Source organism: Vitis riparia, chromosome 4 (genome assembly GCF_004353265.1).
Source record: "Vitis riparia cultivar Riparia Gloire de Montpellier isolate 1030 chromosome 4, EGFV_Vit.rip_1.0, whole genome shotgun sequence".
NCBI lineage: Eukaryota > Viridiplantae > Streptophyta > Magnoliopsida > Vitales > Vitaceae > Vitis > Vitis riparia.
This window is the reverse complement of record NC_048434.1, coordinates 14,054,894-14,077,598: the sequence shown is the minus strand read 5'-3', so window position 1 is coordinate 14,077,598 and position 22,705 is coordinate 14,054,894. Positions and strand designations below refer to the sequence as shown.

At 36.3% G+C, this 22,705-nt stretch overlaps 2 protein-coding genes and 1 pseudogene across 2 annotated transcripts; all 3 read left to right on the top strand.

Annotated features, from left to right (window-relative positions):
• Positions 1 to 4,203: 4,203 nt before the first annotated feature.
• LOC117913251 (glucan endo-1,3-beta-glucosidase 9-like) lies at positions 4,204 to 5,634 on the top strand (the record flags this gene model as incomplete). Its single annotated transcript, XM_034828209.1, is given in 2 exon segments — positions 4,204 to 4,405; positions 4,408 to 5,634. Coding segments are annotated over 2 exon segments (1,110 nt in total), but the record flags the coding sequence as incomplete, so codon positions are not given.
• A 9,814-nt stretch (positions 5,635 to 15,448) lies between these two features.
• LOC117913250 lies at positions 15,449 to 17,865 on the top strand (annotated as a pseudogene).
• Positions 17,866 to 19,353: 1,488 nt separating this feature from the next.
• LOC117912363 (ammonium transporter 1 member 2-like) lies at positions 19,354 to 21,019 on the top strand. The gene has a single exon (XM_034826919.1). It carries the CDS (start codon positions 19,379 to 19,381, stop codon positions 20,903 to 20,905), a length of 1,527 nt encoding a protein of 508 aa, XP_034682810.1. The 5' UTR covers positions 19,354 to 19,378; the 3' UTR covers positions 20,906 to 21,019.
• The last annotated feature ends 1,686 nt before the right edge of the window (positions 21,020 to 22,705 follow it).

Genomic DNA, 22,705 nt, shown 5'->3' with positions numbered 1-22,705 from the left:
TAACATTGAAAACTATAGCGACCATGATAAAGATTTTCATCCATGAATGCTGATGTTTGTTGTAGCATAGGAGGTTAGGACATATAAACATGAATCTTATTACATAACTTAATAAATATAAACTTATATAACGGTTTTCCAATTTTTTATTTTTTATTTGAAAAAAAAAATAGAGTTTATGATGCATATCAAATGGAAAAGTAAATAAAAAATTCTTTTAAAAATAAAAACACTATTTATGCTTCTAAGCCTTTAGAGTTGTTGCACATAGATTGTTTGGTTCCTCTAGATCTTCTAGTTTGGGAGATAAACACTATGCATTTTTTATTGTTGATGATATTTTAAAATTTACTTCGCTCTCTTCTTAAGCCTAAAAAGAGAATGAAAATTTTATTACTTTAATTGTAAATTAAAATGGGCCCATATATGTTGATTAATTGTAAATTATTAGTTATCATTTTTGTTTAACCCATTAAAGTTATCAGATGTGTTTTTTTTTTTTTTTTTTTTGGGCTTAGGCATCTCATTAAGTGTGGTCTTTAATGTGTAGAAACCACTTGATTTTATTTTAGTTTTATGATGGACCAAAAATAAAAAATATAAATATAAATAGGTTGAGGTCCTCAGTCTAAACAGTTTTAGAGAATTTACTCATATCCCATTATTGAGTGAAATACGACTTTTCTCTCTAGAGAAGAAAGGTTTAGATGTTGAAGACTAAAACCAAAATGATCTTGATTTTGGGTTATAACATGATCATGTTGTTTTTGGGCTATTAATATGAGATCTTGAATGAGTTATAACATGAGATCTAATATTTGGGTATTCTCCTCTCTCTCTCTCTCTCTCTCTCTCTCTCTCTCTCTCTCTCTCTCTCTCTATATATATATATATATATATATATATATATATATATATATATATTCATATGTTATATTTTGGAAAGTTTTGTTTCTTTCCTAGGTTCATATGTTTGAACAAAAATTAATAATTAAAAAAAAAATCATGGGTGTGGCTCACATTGCATTTTTTGAGGGTTTTTTTTTTTAAATTTCATGTTGCACTTTTTGAGAGAACTAAATATCTTAGTAAGTCATTTTTTTTTTTTAATTTACTTGGCCTAAAAGTTTTGACAAGCCTAACAAACTAGATAAGAAACTTGGTTGGATTGACTTGATTCGGTTCAGCTTGACCTTGACCATTGATCGTTAACTGTTGACAAGTAAGGATCCAACAAGTTAGATAAGAAACTTGGTTGGGTTGACTTGATTCGGTTCAACCTAACCTTGACCATTGATTGTTAACTGTTGGCAAAAAAAAAAAAAAAAAAAAAATATGGAGTTCTTTTAAATGTTCTCTATCACTTATGTTTTTTTTTTAATATCTAGTATTTCAAATTAAATTAAATGCCATCGACGTGACCCTTTAGGTAGATTTGTTTATTTTGAAATATGTGGATATTATTAAAGAAATACAATAATTGTGTTTAAATATATGTGGAAAATACTCGACCAAAAGGAAGATTATTTTTTGACCAGATTATAGACACATGGGGTAGTAAATATGTGATAAATTTTGGTGTTTTCCATGTATGCAACATGTAGGTCCAAAGGAAGGCATGTTGTTGGCAGGATTTTTATTTATTTATCAATATTTACAAATCTTTCATGTACGAGTACCGTTTATAAATTGTTATTTCTATCCAAAGACTAAATTTCAATGTTGTGTTTGGTATCTTATATTGGCCCAATTTGTTTTATATTGTGTCATGTTAATTAATTGTGAGCTTGTTATTTTGTTTTGGATACAATAAATGTTACTTCTATATATGCCAACTTAAACAATATTCCAATGCTTAATAGTGCTAAATTTAGGAAATAGAAGGAGCACACTACCATTGTGCTTGGGTGTATGGATCTAGACTATACAATTCGCTCAAAGAAACCTCCCACCCCTACTAATAAAAATATTATAAAACAAAGGCACTTTATGAGAAATGAGAACATTTTAACTGCACGAATCTAATGATCATGAAACATTCTATTCTAGATACCCTTAGAGGCATGATGCCTAAGGAAGAAAATGCTAAGAGTTTCTTAAGCTATATAATAGATCGATTCATTGGTAATGAAAAGGTTAAAATGAGCACCATTCTGTTTAAGCTTGTTTCAATGCGATATAAAGGCAAAGGAAACATAAAGGAGTATATCATGGAAGCACTAAAGTTAGAGTTGTTTGATGACATTCTCGTGTACCTAGTCTTGATCTCTCTCCTTACACAATTCAATCCTTTTAAGATAAGTTATAACACTCAAAATGAGAAATGGGCTTTTAATGAGCTCATTGCCTAATGTGTGCAAGAGAAAGAAAAATTGAAGCAAGAGAAGATAAAAAGTGCTCACTTAGAAACTTCTTCCAATGACAACGCTGCCAAAAGGAAAAAGGATTTGCAGACAATCAAACTTCATAGCCTAAGGTGAAACAGAAACAAGATAAGGTCATCAATTGTTTTTTTGTAAGAAAGGTGAACATGTGAAGAAGGATTGTTGTAAGTATGCAAAGTGGCTCGTCAAAAGAGGTGAACTTCTCAACTTTGTTTGTTTTGAAGTTAATTTGGCTTTAGTACCAAATCACACTTGGTGGATATATATAGGTGCAACTACTCACATAAGTGTGACTATGTAGGATTATCTAAGGAGTCAGTTGCCAACTGATGCTGAAAGATTCATCTATGTGGGTGATGGCAACAAGGCTTTTGTTGAGGCAATTGGATTATTTGGATTGCAGTTAGAATCTAGTTCTTATTTGGATTTGCATGAGACATTTTATGCACCATCATTTTGACGAAATTTGATTTCTATTCCTTGTTTGGACAAATTCAATCATTCTTGTGCATTTGAAAATGGAAAACTTAGTCTCTTTCAATATTCAAATATTATTGGTACTAGTTCATTAGTTGATAATCTATATAAATTGGATCTTCATGCCTTGCAAATTATTGAAACCTTGCATGCAAGCAGTTATGGTATAAAACACAAATTAATTAATGAGAATTCTTCCATGTTGTGGCATAAGTGTTTAGGACATATTTCTAAACAAAGAATTCAAAGGCTTGTGTCAGAAGGAATTCTTAATTCCCTTGATTTTTCATATTTTGAAAGATGTATTGAATGTATTAAGAGAAAATAAATAGATGTCAGAAAAGTTGATGCCAATAGGAGTTTAAACATCTCAAAATTAATTCATATTGATATTGGTGGTCCATTCCCTACGACTTCTTGGAATGGTCAATAGTATTTTATTACTTTCATATATGATTGTTCTCGTTATGTGTACTTATACTCGATTCATGAGAATCTCAATCATTAGACGTTTTCAAATCCTATAAAGTTGAAGTTGAAAATCAACTTGGATCATTTAATCTAACCATGGTGGTGAGTACTATGGTAGATATGGTGGATTAGGTGAAGAAAACTGTCAAGGGCCTTTTGCGAGATATATGCAGGAATGTGGCATCATTCCTCTATACACCATGCCAAGAACTTTAAGTCAAAGTGGTGTAGCTAAGAAATGAAACTGGATCCTAAAGGACATAGTTAGAAGTATGATAAGTCATTTTTTTTCTACCATAATCCCTTTAGGGAGAAGTCTTAAAGACTGCAATATATATCCTTAACTGAGTTCCAAGTAAAGGAGTAGCTAAAATCCCATATGTGCTATGGACGGAAAGAAGCCTAGCATTAGGCATCTTCATGTTTGGGGTTGTCTAGCTGAGGCTAGGTTATATAAGCCTAATAAAAGGAAATTAGACTCAAGAGCAATAAGTTGTAATTTTGTTGGATAGTCAAAGAGATCGAGGGGTTTCAAGTTTTATGATCCCTCGAGCAAATCCTTTTTTGAGACAAGGAATGCAAAATTTCCTTTAAAATATACTCTTTGTTTTACCTATCAAAAAAAAAAAAATCTAGTAAGAGCAGTTGTTTATCAGAGTAGCACTGAACTCAAGAAGAAAATAATCCTTCTCTTTGTACGTTAAGTTATATCTCTGTGAGTTATATGAAACCAATAAATGAATCCTTTTGGGAGTTTCATAGGCTATAAGCTGCACAACCATCCATTCTTTATTTGTTTTTTATTGTTTTGATAACTTGATTGATTTGGTTTGGGTATCTCCTTTTCATTCACCCTGTACCAACTAAGTGAACTGTTTACAGGTATGTTGCTGTCGGAGATGAGCCTTTCCTGCAAAGTTATGGTGACCAGTTTCATCCATTTGTAATTGGAGCAGCAACAAACATCCAGACAGCCTTGATCAGGGCAAACTTGGCAAGCGAGGCGAAGGTCGTGGTTCCTTTCAGTTCTGATACCATCCAGTCAGAATCCAACCTGCCCTCAAAAGGGCATTTCAGTCTGATCTCAACAAAACCATGAGCCACCTCCTCACATTTCTCAACAAGCATCACTCGCCTTTCTTTGTGAACATCTCACCTTTCCTGAGTCTCCACCGGAACAAGAACATATCCCTCGACTTCTCCATCTTCAAAGAAACCGCACATCCTCACAGTGACAGCCACAGAACCTACAAAAATAGCTTTGACTTGATCTATGATACTGTGGTTACTGCATTATCAACAGTTGGATATCCGGAAATGGATATTGTTGTTGGGCAGATTGGTTGGCCTACTGATGGAGCAGCCAAAGCTACCTCATCCGTAGCAGAGACCTTCATGAAAGGCCTCATAAGGCACCTCCAGAGCAAATCAGGAACCCCACTGAGGCCTCGAGTTCCACCAACTGAAACATACATCTTTTCCCTCTTAGATGAGGATCAAAGAAGCATAGCCGCAGGAAATTTTGAAAGGCATTGGGGTCTGTTCACCTTTGAAGGCCAAGCCAAGTACCATGTAGACCTAGGCCAGGGATCAAGAAACCTAGTAAATGCACAGAACGTCAACTACCTTCCTTCCAGATGGTGTGTTGTGAACAACAATCGAGACTTGTCCAACGCAACTGCTAGTGCATCAGAGGCATGCTCAGTCGCAGACTGCACTGCTCTATCTCCTGGCAGCTCCTGTTTCAACATCAGTTGGTCCGCAAGCATATCTTATTCATTCAACAGCTACTACCAGCAACATAATCAACAAGCAGCTAGCTGTGACTTTGGTGGGTTGGGTTTGATCACTACTGTCGACCCATCAATGGAGAAATGCAGATTTTCTATTCAGCTCCACACTTCTCATTCGTCCTCGCTTCATCTTCTCCACCAAATGCTCTTGGCAGCAGCAACCATTTTGGTATGTTTTTCCCAGTTTTAACATCATACAACAATTCCAGTAAGAGTTCTTTCAGTCATTTTCATCAAAAAGCCTCCTGTTGTGGATGTCTTCTGGGGTTGTGCAAGGTTCAACTGTTCAAGTTTTGTTTGCTCTATTTTTAGATGGAAAAGAGAGGGGGGAATGAAATGGCTTTGAGGTTCCACTCCTTGTTCACTTCAAAGCTCTGTGATTGTTCCCATTTGTAATGGGATTTAGCTGTTCACTGAAAATTTCCAGAGTAGAAAGTGCCATCTCAATCTATTAGCATCCTGTGAAGCCATCCTCTTTTTTTTTTTTGCTAATTTCTGTATTATTTTTCATAAAAATATACTGAGACTAGGCCATCATTCATCAAAGCAAATTAAAAGTAGGTTTGGTTTGATTCAAAGATTTTATATATACCAACTTGACATCAGATTCCCTAAACTATTTTTTATCACATGATGGGGATGTCTCATTGCTTTGATATACGTCTCATTATTTTGTTCTCTATATATAATCCATTATTTAGAACTTCAGTGTCATTAGTTTATATGATAATCTTATTTTTTTGTAGCTTGATCTTATACATTTTCTTTATTTAACGGTCCAAATTTTACTATATACTTTGAGTCGAGTATATGAAAAGAAAGGGTGTGAATAAGGTTAGTTTGGTCGGTTTTTGGATAAAAATTAACTGAACCAATATTGTCGGTTTTATATGTGATAAAAACCAAACAAATCAAATTTGGAGTGACAAAATTAAACCAGACCAAGCCTTTTGAGGTTGATTTGATTCGATTTTCGTGGATCGGTTTTGACCCAACTTAGTAACATTTTTTAGTCCTAAACTTAGTTGTAAATTTGTATTTGTTTTGAGTCAAAATCTTATTAATTTGAGTTTATGTTAGGCCTTAAGTCTAATTTATTTTTAAAATTAATTGAAACAAACTTGGATTTGAAGTTAAAAATATATTAAACGAATTTAAAATTAATTTGACCATGATATAAAAAACAATAAATTACTTTAATAGAATCTATTTGTAGACCCCATTTAGGTCATTCTTTGCTGCAACTGATTTTGCCACGTGTAGACTCCTGAAGGTCTGCTAGGGAATCATGGTAGTGACTTGAGAGAACCTATGAGAGTGCGACACCTATTAAGAAGGTTCTAGAAGGAGAATCTGCTGGCCGTTAGAGGAGCAGAGGCTGCCAGCTGCATGGGGGTAGTGGAGGCTTGCAGCTGCAGAGAGGAGGGGCTGCCGTTGGAAGATATTTTTTGGAGAAGGAAGGGGAGAGGGGCAGAGAGTTTGAGGGGGGTTCTCTGGCTGAAGGAGGTTTTTTTTTTTTTTTTTTTTTTTTTTCTGAGGGTCTGGAGTATCAGGCTGGCAGCTGCAGGGGGTGGTAGTAGAGAGGAAGGAAGGGATTTTGAGAGGACATTTCCGAGCAGCTGGAGAGGAGGATAGTAAAGGGGAAGAACCAGAGAACATTGGTTTTAAAAGGGATTCTAGATATTTGTTGCTGAAGAGAAGCATTTTCAGAGAGTGAGGGTTTTGGAGAGGAAGAGAGAGCTTGAAAAGTAAGTTCGCTTAAGGAGAAGGACTGGAGAAAACAAGATGTCACGACCCAAATTCCGGGCAACCCAAAATTTGACCCGTGACCCCAGGTCAAAGGTTTGACCCTAAGGGTTTCTCCTATTCCACGTTGGCAGTCAACCAAAACACTCTGGATTTTTTTTTTTTTCATACATCCCACTAGAATTCTCATAAACCATAATATCCCAAAACTACTCAAAACAACAAGATTAAATAAATATTCATTATAATCCAAAATAAAAGTTCCCAATTAACAAATTTATCAAAATAAAACTTCATAACAAATCCATGAGTCATAATTACTAAAACAAATCCCAAAATCCAAAAAGAAACACAATAACAAAAAAATGCCACGCTCCACTAGGCTGCTCCAGGAGCATCCTGAAGTCCTCCCTGCCCCACCTGTGGATCCTCATGAGAGATATCTGCATCTAAAAAGGTATAACAAGGAAGGGGTGAGCATTTCCACATTGCTCAGTAGGGTGCCTAACACCCAAGGGGTTAAGGGGATTACTAAGTTTCAAAGAATACGAAAAGGACACTTCAACACAAAAGGAACAATTCAACAGTATCAATCAATCACATAGAGTAATATATAATATTATACACAATCTCATAATATTCAACAATTACATGTATGCACATGAACGTGTGACACACAGTCATACAATGCACTATTATTCTCAGGCTTTCACCGAAGGATACGCGTCCGCACCCAAATACACTCCCCATTCGGAGTCTTCTCGAGGTAAACTTTTGGGTCTTTCACCCTAGGGATCTCTCTCCCTTCTTAGTTCGCCTCACACGGGCTTTCACTTTTCATCACTATTTTATTTTATTTTTCCATTTCATACACTTTTCACAATTTTTTTTCTTCATACAACCATGATGCAAATGAATGCCACAATTCCAATGTTCCTCAATAATTCAACAATCTCAACATTCCCCAACAATCCAATAAAATAATTTCACACATTAAAATTTCCGATAATATCTCAAACAAATATTCAAAAATTTGCATATCAAAATCTTGAAATTTTACCAACTTACAAAAATTTTCCACCATTATAATAATTTCTAACATCCGAAATTAACTAACTTTTTACCCTAAAATTTTCGAAAATATTCTAACCAATGCCTAAAAATTCACAAATCATTATATTTGGAATCTAACCCAAATTTTGGAATTTTCCAACCCATCTAATAATTTTTAACATTTCAAAACAAGTAATTATCAATCAAAATCAACTTCCCGAAATTCTAAAAATTCCAAACAAACTCCAAATATTCTAGAAAAATTCATACAACACCTATAATTCCTAATTAACTCATAATGACAATATTTACAATTTTTTTCTCAAGGGAAAAACATAAAAATTTAAGTTTTAGGGTTAGGGTCCCCTACCACAAATCTGAGAATCTGGCCGTTAAAAACGAAATCAGCCACCGTAGGCTTGTTCCTCTAATCGAATAAAGTACTTCCTCCGAATTTGGGCCAAAACGGAGATCGTTTGGCCGTCCAAACGGCCGGTCAAAGATCCGGTGAGTGCCCTAATTTCCACAGCCGCCGCTCCTCTTTCTCCCATATCTGCTACTGTTCCTTTTTCCACTTAAGCCCATTTCTTTTCTTTTTAAATCAGCCCGCTCAAGCCCATTTCTCTTTCTTTTAAATCAGCCCACTTCACATGGCTTTTAAAAGCCACCAGCCACTTAAGCCCACATCCAAGCCCAACTCAAAATCTAAGCCCAATCCATTATTATTATTATTATTTTCTTTTACAACCCATTATTCAAAGCCCATTGCATATATTTATTTTATTTCTTTTATTTTCTTTTCTTTTGTTTATTCTAATTGTTTTATTTTATTTCCAATTCATTTTTTTTTAACACACAATTTATTTATTACTACCAATCTAAAACTAGTTTTCTCAATTTTATTATTCATCAATTTAATTTAATTGATTTATTTATTTTTCTTAATTAATTCTAATTAATCCTAATTTATTTATTTTTCATTTTCGTTTTCGTTTTTCGTTCCCGGAAATTTCCAATTTCTAAAATCCTAAGAAATTTTCTATCCTAAGGCTGACATGGCATAAAATTTTAACTCGTTTAATTGACCGACACAATAAAACGAAATTCACCAGTCCGAAAGTGACACGTGTTCTCCAAACACTTTTCTTCTTGACTTTTCAACCATTACACAGCATAAGACTTTTCAAACTAAAATGCTAACGTGGCATAAAATACCCGGTCATTACATCCTACCCCCCTAAAAGAAATTTCGTCCCGAAATTTAAACTAGCTTACCTTAAAATTCATAGAAGAGTTGCGGATAATGTCGTCTCATTTCTTCCTCAGGTTCCCAAGTGGCTTCTTCTATCCCATGGTGTTGCCACCACACTTTGACTGCAGGAATCACCTTGTTCTTGAACCTATGCTCTCCAACTTCCAGAATTTGTAAAGGTTCCTCCACATAAGAAGTATCTTCACTAATCTGAACATCTTGCAAGTCCACCACCCAAGTTGGATCTGGAGTACACTTCCTTAGCATTGACACATGGAAAACATCATGCACAAGGGACAACTGTTGAGGCAAAATTAACTTGTATGCCACTGGGCCAACTCTCTTATCAATCTGAAATGGTCCCACAAACCTAGGGGCTAACTTCCCCTTCTTCCCAAATCGAAATATGCCTCTTCGAGGGGACACTTTTACAAACACCCAATCCCCTTCCTCAAACTCCAAGGGCCTTCTCCTTTTGTCTGCATAACTTTTCTGTCTATTTTGGGCAGTCTTAAGTTTTTCCTTGATGAGTTGTATCTTCTCTGTAGTCTCTTGGACAATCTCAGGTCCCAACAAACGACTCTCACCCATCTCTATCCAACACAAGGGCGATCTACAAGGTCTCCCATAGAGTGCTTCATAAGGTGCCATGCCAATACTAGATTGGTAACTATTGTTATAAGCAAACTCTGCCAAAGGTAAGTAATCTGCCCAATTTCCTCCAAAATCCAAAACACAAGCCCTTAACATGTCTTCTAAGATCTGGATCACTCTTTCTGATTGACCATCTGTCTGAGGGTGAAAAGCGGTGCTAAAATTCAGTTGGGTGCCCAAAGCCCTTTGTAAACTCTGCCAAAACTGAGAAGTAAACTTAGGGTCCCTGTCAGACACTATAGATACGGGTATCCCATGCAATCTCACAATCTCCTGTATATACAACTTAGCCAAAGAGTTCATGGAATCAGTAGTTTTCATGGTTAGAAAATGAGCTGACTTAGTAAGACGGTCCACAATCACCCAAACTCCATTTTTCTTGCTTCTAGTTCTTGGCAACCCTATCACAAAGTCCATAGTGATATTATCCCACTTCCATTCAGGTATAGGTAAAGGTTGCAACAACCCTGCAGGCCTCTGGTGTTCAGCCTTCACTTGCTGACAAATCTGACAATTAGCTACAAACTGAGCAATATCTCTCTTCATCCCACTCCACCAAAACTGTCTCTTTAAGTCTTGATACATCTTGGTATTCCCAGGGTGGATGGTATACTTCGCCCTATGAGCATCTGCTAGAAGTTCATTTCTCAACTCCACATCTTTTGGCACACACAATCTCCCTTTGAACCTCACACTCCCATCTTCATACATAGACCAATTTTCATCTATTTCACCTGCTACCAACTGGGCTTTAACCTTTTCTAAAAACTCATCATGAACTTGGGCCTCCACTATTCTCTGGATAACCATTGGTCTAGCTGATATACTGTACAAGCATGGACCATGCCCTTCCAAACCAAGACATAATTCAAAATCCTCAATAACTGCATGCATCTCAAACTCTCTCAACTCCAAGCTAGACAACTGGCCAACACTCTTCCTACTCAAGGCATCTGCTACAACATTTGCCTTTCCTGGATGATAATGAAGAGCAAAATCATAATCTTCCAATGTCTCCATCCATCTCCTTTGCCTAGAGTTCAGATCCTTTTGAGTGAAAATATATTTCAAACTCTTGTGATCAGAGTACACCTCAAACTTCTCTCCATACAAATAGTGTCTCCAAGTCTTAAGGGCAAACACCACTGCTGCAAGCTCCAAATCATGTGTTGGATAATTCCGCTCATGTTGTTTTAACTGTCTTGAGGCATAAGCTACCACCTTGCCTTGCTGCATTAGCACACACCCTAGCCCCACTGTGGAAGCATCACAATAAATTGTAAACAACTCTCCACTAATAGGAGCAGTTAACACTGGAGCAGTGGTCAATTTCCGCTTCAACTCCTGGAAAGCATTCTCACACTCCTCATTCCAATCAAACTTCACCCCTTTTCTAGTCAACCGAGTCATTGGTGCTGCAATTCTAGAGAAGTCTTCCACAAACCTCCTATAATATCCAGCCAACCCCAAGAAACTTCTAACCTCAAATACATTAGTAGGTCTTTGCCACTCCTGTACAGCTTCTACCTTGGAATGGTCTACTGCTATTCCTGCCTCAGAAACCACATGGCCTAAGAAGTTCACTTCAGTAAGCCAAAACTCACTTTTGTCCAACTTCCCATACAACTGATGCCTTCTCAAAGTTCCAAGGGTGGTCACCAAATGCTGCTTATGCTCCTCCAAACTCCTAGAGTAGATCAAGATGTCATCCACAAAGACAATCACAAACTGATCCAAGTAAGCACGAAATACCCTGTTCATTAAATCCATGAAAGCAGCGGGGGCATTAGTTAACCCAAAAGGCATGACTAAGAACTCATAATGCCCATATCTCGTTCTAAAAGCAGTTTTAGAAACATCTTCTTCCCTAACCCTCAATTGATGATACCCAGTTCTCAAGTCAATCTTACTAAATACTTTGCACCCTTCAACTGATCAAACAAGTCATCTATCCTTGGAAGAGGATACTTGTTCTTCACAGTAACTCTATTCAACTTCCTATAGTCAATACATAACCTTAGTGTGCCATCCTTCTTCTTCACGAACAACACTGGGGCTCCCCATGGTGATGTACTTGGACGAATAAAACCCTTACCCAACAATTCATCTAACTGAGTTTTCAATTCTTTCAACTCAAGAGGGGCCATCCTATAAGCGGATACTGAAATAGGATCAGTTCCTGGGTATACTTCAATAGAGAAATCAAACTCTCTATGCGGTGGTAAACCTGGTAACTCATCTGGGAATACATCTTGAAACTTCCTCACCACTGGAATTTCTGTAATGTCCTTCTGGGCTTTCTCCTTACCACGAAGGCAAGCTAAGAAATTTATTGATCCCTTCCTCAACACATACTGATAACACGGATCGGACTGCGAAAAAGGCAAACTAACACTCTTCCCTCCAACAAAGCAAACCTCAAATCCCTCTGGGAGACAAAATATTATCCTGCGGCGATGACAATCAATAACCGCTCTATACACTGTCAACCAATCCATTCCCAAGATAACATCATACCCAGTCATATCTAAAATCCTCAAATCCACATTTAGTGCTCTATCTGCCAAGGTAATAACGCACCCCTTGCATATTCTATCAACTCTAGAGTTTGTACCCACTTAGCAACTTCAACAATTATCAAAACTTTCACTTTCATACAATCACAATACATAATTTAATTAATCATCAACTCGCCAATTAACACATACAAAAATCATAACATTACAATACGCACAAACACTCACAAACATTGACCCCAAGGTATTATCGCAACCTTGGCTCTGATACCACGCTGTCACGACCCAAATTCCGGGCAACCCAAAATTTGACCCGTGACCCCAGGTCAAAGGTTTGACCCTAAGGGTTTCTCCTATTCCACGTTGGCAGTCAACCAAAACACTCTGGATTTTTTTTTTTTTTCATACATCCCACTAGAATTCTCATAAACCATAATATCCCAAAACTACTCAAAACAACAAGATTAAATAAATATTCATTATAATCCAAAATAAAAGTTCCCAATTAACAAATTTATCAAAATAAAACTTCATAACAAATCCATGAGTCATAATTACTAAAACAAATCCCAAAATCCAAAAAGAAACACAATAACAAAAAAATGCCACGCTCCACTAGGCTGCTCCAGGAGCATCCTGAAGTCCTCCCTGCCCCACCTGTGGATCCTCATGAGAGATATCTGCATCTAAAAAGGTATAACAAGGAAGGGGTGAGCATTTCCACATTGCTCAGTAGGGTGCCTAACACCCAAGGGGTTAAGGGGATTACTAAGTTTCAAAGAATACGAAAAGGACACTTCAACACAAAAGGAACAATTCAACAGTATCAATCAATCACATAGAGTAATATATAATATTATACACAATCTCATAATATTCAACAATTACATGTATGCACATGAACGTGTGACACACAGTCATACAATGCACTATTATTCTCGGGCTTTCACCGAAGGATACGCGTCCGCACCCAAATACACTCCCCATTCGGAGTCTTCTCGAGGTAAACTTTTGGGTCTTTCACCCTAGGGATCTCTCTCCCTTCTTAGTTCGCCTCACACGGGCTTTCACTTTTCATCACTATTTTATTTTATTTTTCCATTTCATACACTTTTCACAATTTTTTTTCTTCATACAACCATGATGCAAATGAATGCCACAATTCCAATGTTCCTCAATAATTCAACAATCTCAACATTCCCAACAATCCAATAAAATAATTTCACACATTAAAATTTCCGATAATATCTCAAACAAATATTCAAAAATTTGCATATCAAAATCTTGAAATTTTACCACACTTACAAAAATTTTCCACCATTATAATAATTTCTAACATCCGAAATTAACTAACTTTTTACCCTAAAATTTTCGAAAATATTCTAACCAATGCCTAAAAATTCACAAATCATTATATTTGGAATCTAACCCAATTTTTGGAATTTTCCAACCCATCTAATAATTTTTAACATTTCAAAACAAGTAATTATCAATCAAAATCAACTTCCCGAAATTCTAAAAATTCCAAACAAACTCCAAATATTCTAGAAAAATTCATACAACACCTATAATTCCTAATTAACTCATAATGACAATATTTACAATTTTTTTCTCAAGGGAAAAACATAAAAATTTAAGTTTTAGGGTTAGGGTCCCTACCACAAATCTGAGAATCTGGCCGTTAAAAACGAAATCAGCCACCGTAGGCTTGTTCCTCTAATCGAATAAAGTACTTCCTCCGAATTTGGGCCAAAACGGAGATCGTTTGGCCGTCCAAACGGCCGGTCAAAGATCCGGTGAGTGCCCTAATTTCCACAGCCGCCGCTCCTCTTTCTCCATATCTGCTACTGTTCCTTTTTCCACTTAAGCCCATTTCTTTTCTTTTTAAATCAGCCCGCTCAAGCCCATTTCTCTTTCTTTTAAATCAGCCCACTTCACATGGCTTTTAAAAGCCACCAGCCACTTAAGCCCACATCCAAGCCCAACTCAAAATCTAAGCCCAATCCATTATTATTATTATTATTTTCTTTTACAACCCATTATTCAAAGCCCATTGCATATATTTATTTTATTTCTTTTATTTTCTTTTCTTTTGTTTATTCTAATTGTTTTATTTTATTTCCAATTCATTTTTTTTTTAACACACAATTTATTTATTACTACCAATCTAAAACTAGTTTTCTCAATTTTATTATTCATCAATTTAATTTAATTGATTTATTTATTTTTCTTAATTAATTCTAATTAATCTAATTTATTTATTTTTCATTTTCGTTTTCGTTTTTCGTTCCCGGAAATTTCCAATTTCTAAAATCCTAAGAAATTTTCTATCCTAAGGCTGACATGGCATAAAATTTTAACTCGTTTAATTGACCGACACAATAAAACGAAATTCACCAGTCCGAAAGTGACACGTGTTCTCCAAACACTTTTCTTCTTGACTTTTCAACCATTACACAGCATAAGACTTTTCAAACTAAAATGCTAACGTGGCATAAAATACCCGGTCATTACACAAGAGGTGTCTTAGAAGAGTTTGAGCAGAAAGTAAGTTGTATCATCTTCGCTTGAGGACTCAGGTATGGCCATTATGAGCATTTTCCCTTTGTATTTCTTGATTTTCCTCCATTGACATTGTTGATCTTAAGCACAGTTTGTTGGGTTTTGCTGAATTTGAGTTTGTTTTTATGCTTGCTCTGTTTTGGCTCTTTTCTACTTTCTCTCATTTCTCCTGTCAATAACTGACCGTATGGTTTGTTTTGAGATTGGTTTTGATTAATCATGCCACGGCTCCCTGCTTGTCTCACCGGTTTAGACCCATTGAGTGCAACATGAGATGGAGTCTTGATTAATGGATTCTAAGCGTGCTCTGTTTCTTGAGCCTTCATTTTTTTTTAGTTTTTGAAAAATCCTGACCATTGCTTGACATGGGTTCAATCCGAGTTCAATGTTTTGCTTGGAAGAATACTAATAGAAATGAATGCATGGTATTCCTGACCGAGCAATGGTACGATATGGGCTCATAGCTCCAAGTAATTGGTCGAAAAGCTGTGCTGTTTTGGGAAGTTTGGGTACAGACTGACATACCCTCTGAGATACATCATGTCGTTCAGGAATTTCTTCCATGAAGCTTGCCAATCTTTAGTTCTGGGTTTTGGAATCTGGACTGGGTCTTCTTTGGCATTGTCCGTGAACCTCATGTTCTTGTATACGTAGAATCCACTCCAGTGCTTGGAGAAGAAGACTACCCCCCAGCTGCAGGGTAACTGGTGGAGGTAAGGGGTGAGTTTGGACTTTGGGCATTGAGGTGTCCCTGACTCCTGAGAGAAGCAGAGAAGAAGGGTGCTGGTGTTGGCCTTAGGGGATCTTCATATCCCTGATAGGGCTCCTGATTTGCCGCCAAAGTTCAAATCCACGCTTGTTCCCGGGACACGTTGCCCAGAGACCAAAACACTGACTATTGGTCAATTCAAGCTTGGACTACGCCATGGTCATCAGGTTATTCCATGGAGGGACTTGGACTCACTAGCCATGCTCCAGAGGCAATTGGATGTAGACATCCTTGTGACAGGTCATACCCATCGATTCACAGCTTACAAACATGAGGGTGGCGTTGTTATTAACCCGGGTTCTGCCACTGGTGCCTTCAGCAGCATTACCTATGATGTTAATCTTAGTTTCGTTCTCATGGACATCGATGGTCTGCGTGTTGTCGTCTACGTCTATGAACTCATAGATGAGACAGCCAACATTATCAAGGAGCTCCACGCTAGGAAAATCAGCTTTGGAACTAAGAGCATGATAAATTGCCTGCTATTGAAAAGAAGCTCCACTCCAAGATTCCGTTGCAAGAAATTGTTTCTTTTTCAGTGCCGAGTTCAAATGACACTCACATTGATCAATCTGGCAGTGTCGGGGAATGCTCAAACCCTCCAGGTGGACCAATGGACAGTGTGCGCTCTGATCTTCATGACTAGGTCTTTCATCCCGACGACCGTGTTTAAAACAATCTGATGCATGGTACAAATGAGTTTAAGATCATTATACCTTCCTGGTACCAGCGTGAAGGTTACATAAAGGCCATGGCTGATTTGATTGAAAAGGAGTTAGAAAAATTTGACAACCATGAGAAGGTGGTCATATTTTTTTAGTGCTCATGGGGTGCCTCTTGTATACGTTGAAGAAGCTAGTAATCCCTACAAGGCTAAGATGGAGGAATGTGTAGACTTGATAATTGAAGAATTGGAAAAGAGAGATAAATAATGCACATACACTTGCTTACCAGTTGCGGGGGAGCAAACCAGATTCTGCTGCAAAAAATCAAGTTACATGTCTGCTAATGGGATATCCGTACCTATCGTTTTTTTGAGGACCAAATGTTGCTGCGGCAAGAGTTGGCGCCCAGCACTCCCGGAGTTATACAGCCTGGTCTGAATCTTGCTCTAGGTCGAAAATGTTGTCCCCATATTCATCCGAAGAGGGAAAGCCAAGATTGAGAGAGAAAGAAGGAGTGTGACTATCACAGTCTTCTCAAAAGAATGGGAGGCCTCGCACTCAAGGCTGCTGATATTCTTGCAAAGGACAGAGTCGGTGCTGAGATTATAAATCTGCATTCAATTAAACCCCCAGTACTCACTTCCAGCACTTGTCCATCCAATTCCCACGTGTCTTTCCACATAGGTCCTGCATGGCCACCTCAAAAGCACATGCATCTCATTCTTTACTCTTCCTCATCGCTCAAAAAAAAAAAAAAAAAAAAAAAAAACTGATTTTCAAAAATCATGTTTTCAAATAATTTTAATCCCACAACTCCTTCTTTCTTAAAGCTTTAGTTCACCAAAGATCTTCATTTTCATTAAAATTTTGCCGCCAACTTCTTTTCTAAGGAGCAATTCTCACATCCCTTCTGTTTTTAAAATGTTTTTAAATAAACATGAATTAAATTCTGTAATTCTGAATAATGAAATTTATGGAATTAATTCATGCTAAAACAAACGGGCTTTGGTGGGGGCCCTACATAAGTGATTTTTGATTGATTGATTTGATCATCACACTTGATTGATTCATTATGCTCTATAATGCTTGAGTTTATTCATTAATTATGTGCTAACCCTTTTTTTTTATAGCGCATGAAGGTTCATTACCCAGGTACACGCTCATTCTCACTCTGGTTAATTCATATGTATTTTCTGACTCTCATACGTGCATGATCAGTTTGAGTATTCATTGATTTTTTTTTTCATTGATTGCCATGTCAGCTTCATCTTATTAGTAGAGACCCGACTTTAGGGACTTAGAGGAGTGCTACGGTCTTTACCGTACCTTCCCGATAAGTAATCTGACCCCCGAACCTGATCCGATTTTTCACAAACCACCTTTTCCAAAATAAGGAGTCACATTTAGGGTTTTTCTTTCTTATTTTGTTTACCCTTTAAAAATAAAACAAAAATAAGTGGCGACTCCAAGTCATTTTTCAAACGATAAATAAAATTAATTTTTCAAAATAAAAATCGAGTTCGACATCGAGTGGGAAACACATTGAGCCGAAATGCAGGGTCCACACTAATATAAATTTTTTATCAAACAATTATATATAAATTTTAAAGTATTAATTTGGTTCGATTTTTATCAATTAAAAGACAAGAAAATTGAAAACTGAACCAACAAGATTGGTATTTAAATTTCTCAAATTGAACCAACCCTTTTTATTTTTGAAAACCAAACCAATATGATCAGCTTTGGTTGCTTTGGATCAATTTGTCAATTTTTTTACTTACACCTCTAATGAAAAGTTTGGTATGGTGCTAAATTGATAGCATGATTTTTTTTTTCTTCAAAAATAGATAGAAATTACTTATTTTCTTTTTATTGAAAACCATGAATAAAAATGAGATATTGTGGAAAATAAATATTCCTTATGTTTGGTTCCAAAAAAATACTAAAGAAAAAAAATTAAGCATATTTTATTTTCTATGAAAATTTTATAAAAATTAGATATAATTAAATTGGTTAAATGTTCATATATTTTCAAATTATTTCATCTTTATATAGAAATAGATAGAAAAATAAATGAAATGAATTTAAATAAATATATAAAAAAATAATTTATTAACTTAAAATTTATTTCCTTTTTCTTTACTTTTTTTTTTTTGTTTGTCTTCAAACTTTTTAGAAACTCAAAATAATATGTCATAAAACTTGAATGATACTTTTATATTGTTCCGATCTATTTAAACTTCACATAGAAAAACTAAAACCATCAAAGCTTTAATCAATTAACCACTAAACTCTTCTTATTATTCATCAATTTTACTTACTTATCTTGCCTATTTAAAATATGTCAAATAAATAAATAAATACATACATAGAAGAAGGATCTAGAAATGATTTCCCTTTTTTTTGTTCTTAATTCAAATTATTTTATTACTTCCTTTGATGTCATGGAATCAGCTTCTTTTGTTGGGAATACCAATATAATATTGGGCTAGAGTTAATAACTAATGTCATGATAATAGTCAATAGTGTTTAGACCACAAATTGTAGTCAAAGGGCAATTATTTAGAGTATCAAGATTAAAATATTGAGAACAAGTAGGCGTAGTTATTTAAATGAACAAAAAAGGGTATATTTAATGTTGGACGACTTTTAAGAGATGTAGACACAAATGATAAATTATCATATGCTCATTTTCATCATCCCATCTTGATTATGCTTTGCCATTATTAATCTTATGTTTGAGTGTTTTGAAAAAAAATAAAATATTTTATAAAATTTAAAAAAAGGCTTTTAAATATTTGAAATGTCATTTGTAATTTAAAAAAATCACTTGATATATAATTCTACTAAAATAAAAGTATAATTAAATATATAAAATTGAGAAAGTAGTTTAATAACTGAAAACATATTTGATATTAAAAATAGAAAATACTTGTAATTTCCTCCTCATTCCTCTATATACCACCCTCCCATCAACTCTTTTCTTTTGCTTCCAACCAACGCCCCTCCCTCTCTCTCTCTCTCTCTCTGCCTAATATGACTTCTCTCAACTGCTCCGCCGCCGACCTCACCCCCCTCCTCGCCGGTGCAGCTACCAACACCACTGCCGTCGCCGACTACCTCTGCTCCCGCTTTGACGCCATCGCCGCCAGACTCTCCGACACCACCTACGCCGTCGATTCCACCTACCTTCTCTTCTCTGCCTACCTTGTCTTCGCCATGCAGCTCGGCTTCGCCATGCTCTGCGCCGGTTCCGTCCGCGCTAAAAACACCATGAACATCATGCTCACCAACGTCCTCGACGCTGCTGCCGGAGCCATCTCCTATTACCTCTTCGGCTTCGCTTTCGCCTTTGGCTCTCCCTCCAACGGCTTCATCGGCCGTCATTTCTTTGGCTTAAAGGATTTTCCTTCATCCTCTTTCGACTACAGCTACTTCCTCTACCAATGGGCCTTCGCTATAGCGGCCGCCGGCATCACCAGCGGCTCCATAGCGGAGCGGACCCAGTTCGTGGCTTACCTCATTTACTCTTTTTTCTTGACTGGCTTTGTTTACCCGGTTGTTTCACACTGGTTTTGGTCCCCTGATGGCTGGGCCAGCCCGACCCGGTCCAACGGAGACCTTCTATTCGGATCGGGAGCCATAGATTTTGCCGGGTCGGGCGTGGTTCATATGGTCGGAGGCGTTGCAGGTCTGTGGGGCGCCTTAATTGAAGGACCCAGGATCGGACGGTTCGATAGGACCGGCCGATCTATAACTTTACGAGGGCATAGTGCTTCTTTGGTTGTGCTCGGTTCGTTTTTGCTTTGGTTCGGTTGGTACGGGTTCAACCCCGGTTCGTTCATCACGATATTAAAATCATACGGTGAGAGTGGGGGGTATTATGGTCAATGGAGCGCAGTTGGGAGGACTGCCGTCACAACTACATTGGCTGGGTGCACAGCGGCGCTCACCACCTTATTTGGCAAACGCCTATTGGTGGGTCACTGGAACGTGACAGATGTCTGTAACGGTCTCTTAGGAGGTTTTGCGGCCATCACCTCTGGGTGCTCCGTGGTGGAACCATGGGCGGCGATTGTGTGCGGGTTCGTGGCAGCTTGGGTTCTCATAGGATGCAACAAGCTAGCGGAGAGAGTAGAGTACGATGATCCCCTAGAGGCGGCGCAGCTTCATGGGGGGTGCGGCGCGTGGGGGTTGTTGTTCACGGGACTGTTCGCGACGGAGGAGTATGTGAAAGAGGTGTATGCGGGGCCGTCGGATAGACCGTACGGGTTGCTGATGGGCGGCGGTGGGAAGCTGCTTGCAGCTCAGTTTATTCAGATAATAGTGGTGTCCGGATGGGTGACGGTAACAATGGGCCCATTGTTTTACGCACTGCATAAGCTGAAATTGTTGAGGATCTCTAGCGAAGATGAGATGGCAGGAATGGATCTGACCAGGCACGGTGGATTTGCTTATGTGTACAACGAGGATGATGAGTTGTCATTTAAACCGGGTCTTCCCTTGGGGAGGGTGGAGCCTACCAACTCTCATCAGAACTCACCACCACAACCAGCCGTGTGAGTTGGGGGGTTTCATGCCAGATGCCTTCAAATTAAAATAAAAGACGAGTGTAATTTGCATTGTATAATTATCACAATAAATTTTGTAGCAAAATATAAATATAGTTGGGGTGAATTAACTTTTGTAAAAGTTAACAATATATATATATATATATATATATATTAATAAATTATATAATTATTTCCTAAAATGACCATTTTATTTGATAATAATGTTAAATAAAATAATTAAAAATTAATTTATTATTTTAATTAAATAAAAGTATCTTACAAATAAATATATTATAAATAAAAAATTTATATAATATAAGGTACAAATCATTAGGGAAAAATACATCATGATAATAAATAAAATCATTTCTACTATTTTATTTAATAATAATTTTATATTTTGTATTATATAAATCTCCACATCTTCTAATCTTTTTTTAAAAAAATAAAATTGAATAAAATTTTTATTAGTTGACATCATTAATAAAATAAGAGATTTTAAAATTTTAAAATATAATTAAAACTAAAATGCTTAAAAATTAAATACAATTAAAACAAAAAAAGCTTAAAAATTGAAAAAATAAAATAGACTCTCAATGCATTTTTAGCTAAATATCTATATTTTCTACACTATAAAGTGAAAATTAATATTTTATTTTTATATTTTTAGCTTATAAGCTTTTTTATTTTTACTTTTTTTTAAATTTCTTAAACACATAAATAGTTGGATAGTGGAATGGGATTCATCATTAAGGCTAATTATTAGTCCAAATAGTAAATTATGGTATGACCCCTAGCCTTTTCTATGTGGCTAATTTTGGTTACATGCCTAAATCCTTTTGGTGAAGTAACCCCTGCTGCACCCAACTTTTTTGCTGATTTAGAAACTTGGGCCTTTTCTTTTGTCACATACCTAAGCATTTTAATTAAGAGATGTCTAATGAATAAAAGGCCCATTGAAAGATGTTTTAGAATTGTTTTGGGTTAAACCATGGTACCAAAACAACTTTTTGATGCCATATCATCAAATTACCATAAATGAGATTGTGACATGTGTAAAGAAATTATAATAATAATAATAAAATCTAACAATTAAGGTGGTTGTTTTTTGACTAAATGAAAAATTCAAAATATTTGATTTTTTTTCTTTAAATTTTTCATTCAATTAAAAATAACATATTAATATTAATCAATATAACTAATTTAATCCTAATGATCAATAAGTGTATTTTAATTATGTTGTTAGATATCAATAAGTTATTTTTAATTAAACATAAAATATTAAATATTTTGGTTTTTTCTGTTCAACCAGAAAATAAACTCCATGTTGTGGACCCCGCATTTCGGCTCATGCGTTTCCCACTCGAATGACGAGCTCGATTTTTATTTGAAAAATTGATTTGTTGATTAAAAATGACTTGGAGTCGCCACTTATTTTTGTTTTGTTTTTTAAAGGGTAAACAAAAATAAGAAAGAAAAACCCTAAGTGTGACTCTTTATTTTGGAAAAGGTGGTCTATGAAAAACCGGATCGGGTTCGGGAGTCAGGTTACTTATTGGGAAGGTATGGTAAAAACCGTAGCACCCCTCTAAGTCCCTAGAAACGGGTCTCTACTAATAGAATGAAGCTGACGCGGCAATCAATGAGAAAGTCAATGGATACTCACCTTAATCATGCATGGCGTGGGAAGCAGGGCATGTATAAAAATGAACAAAATATGAGTGGATGCATACCTGGCCCTCCAGTCACGAATGCACTATCATGAAACAGGATTAGTGAATGACGAATAGATAAAATTATGCGCATGTCA

Excerpts from the sequence above, each read along its gene's own strand:
- LOC117912363 (XM_034826919.1), top strand. The coding sequence starts at position 19,379 with ATGACTTCTCTCAACTGCTCCGCCGCCGACCTCACCCCCCTCCTCGCC.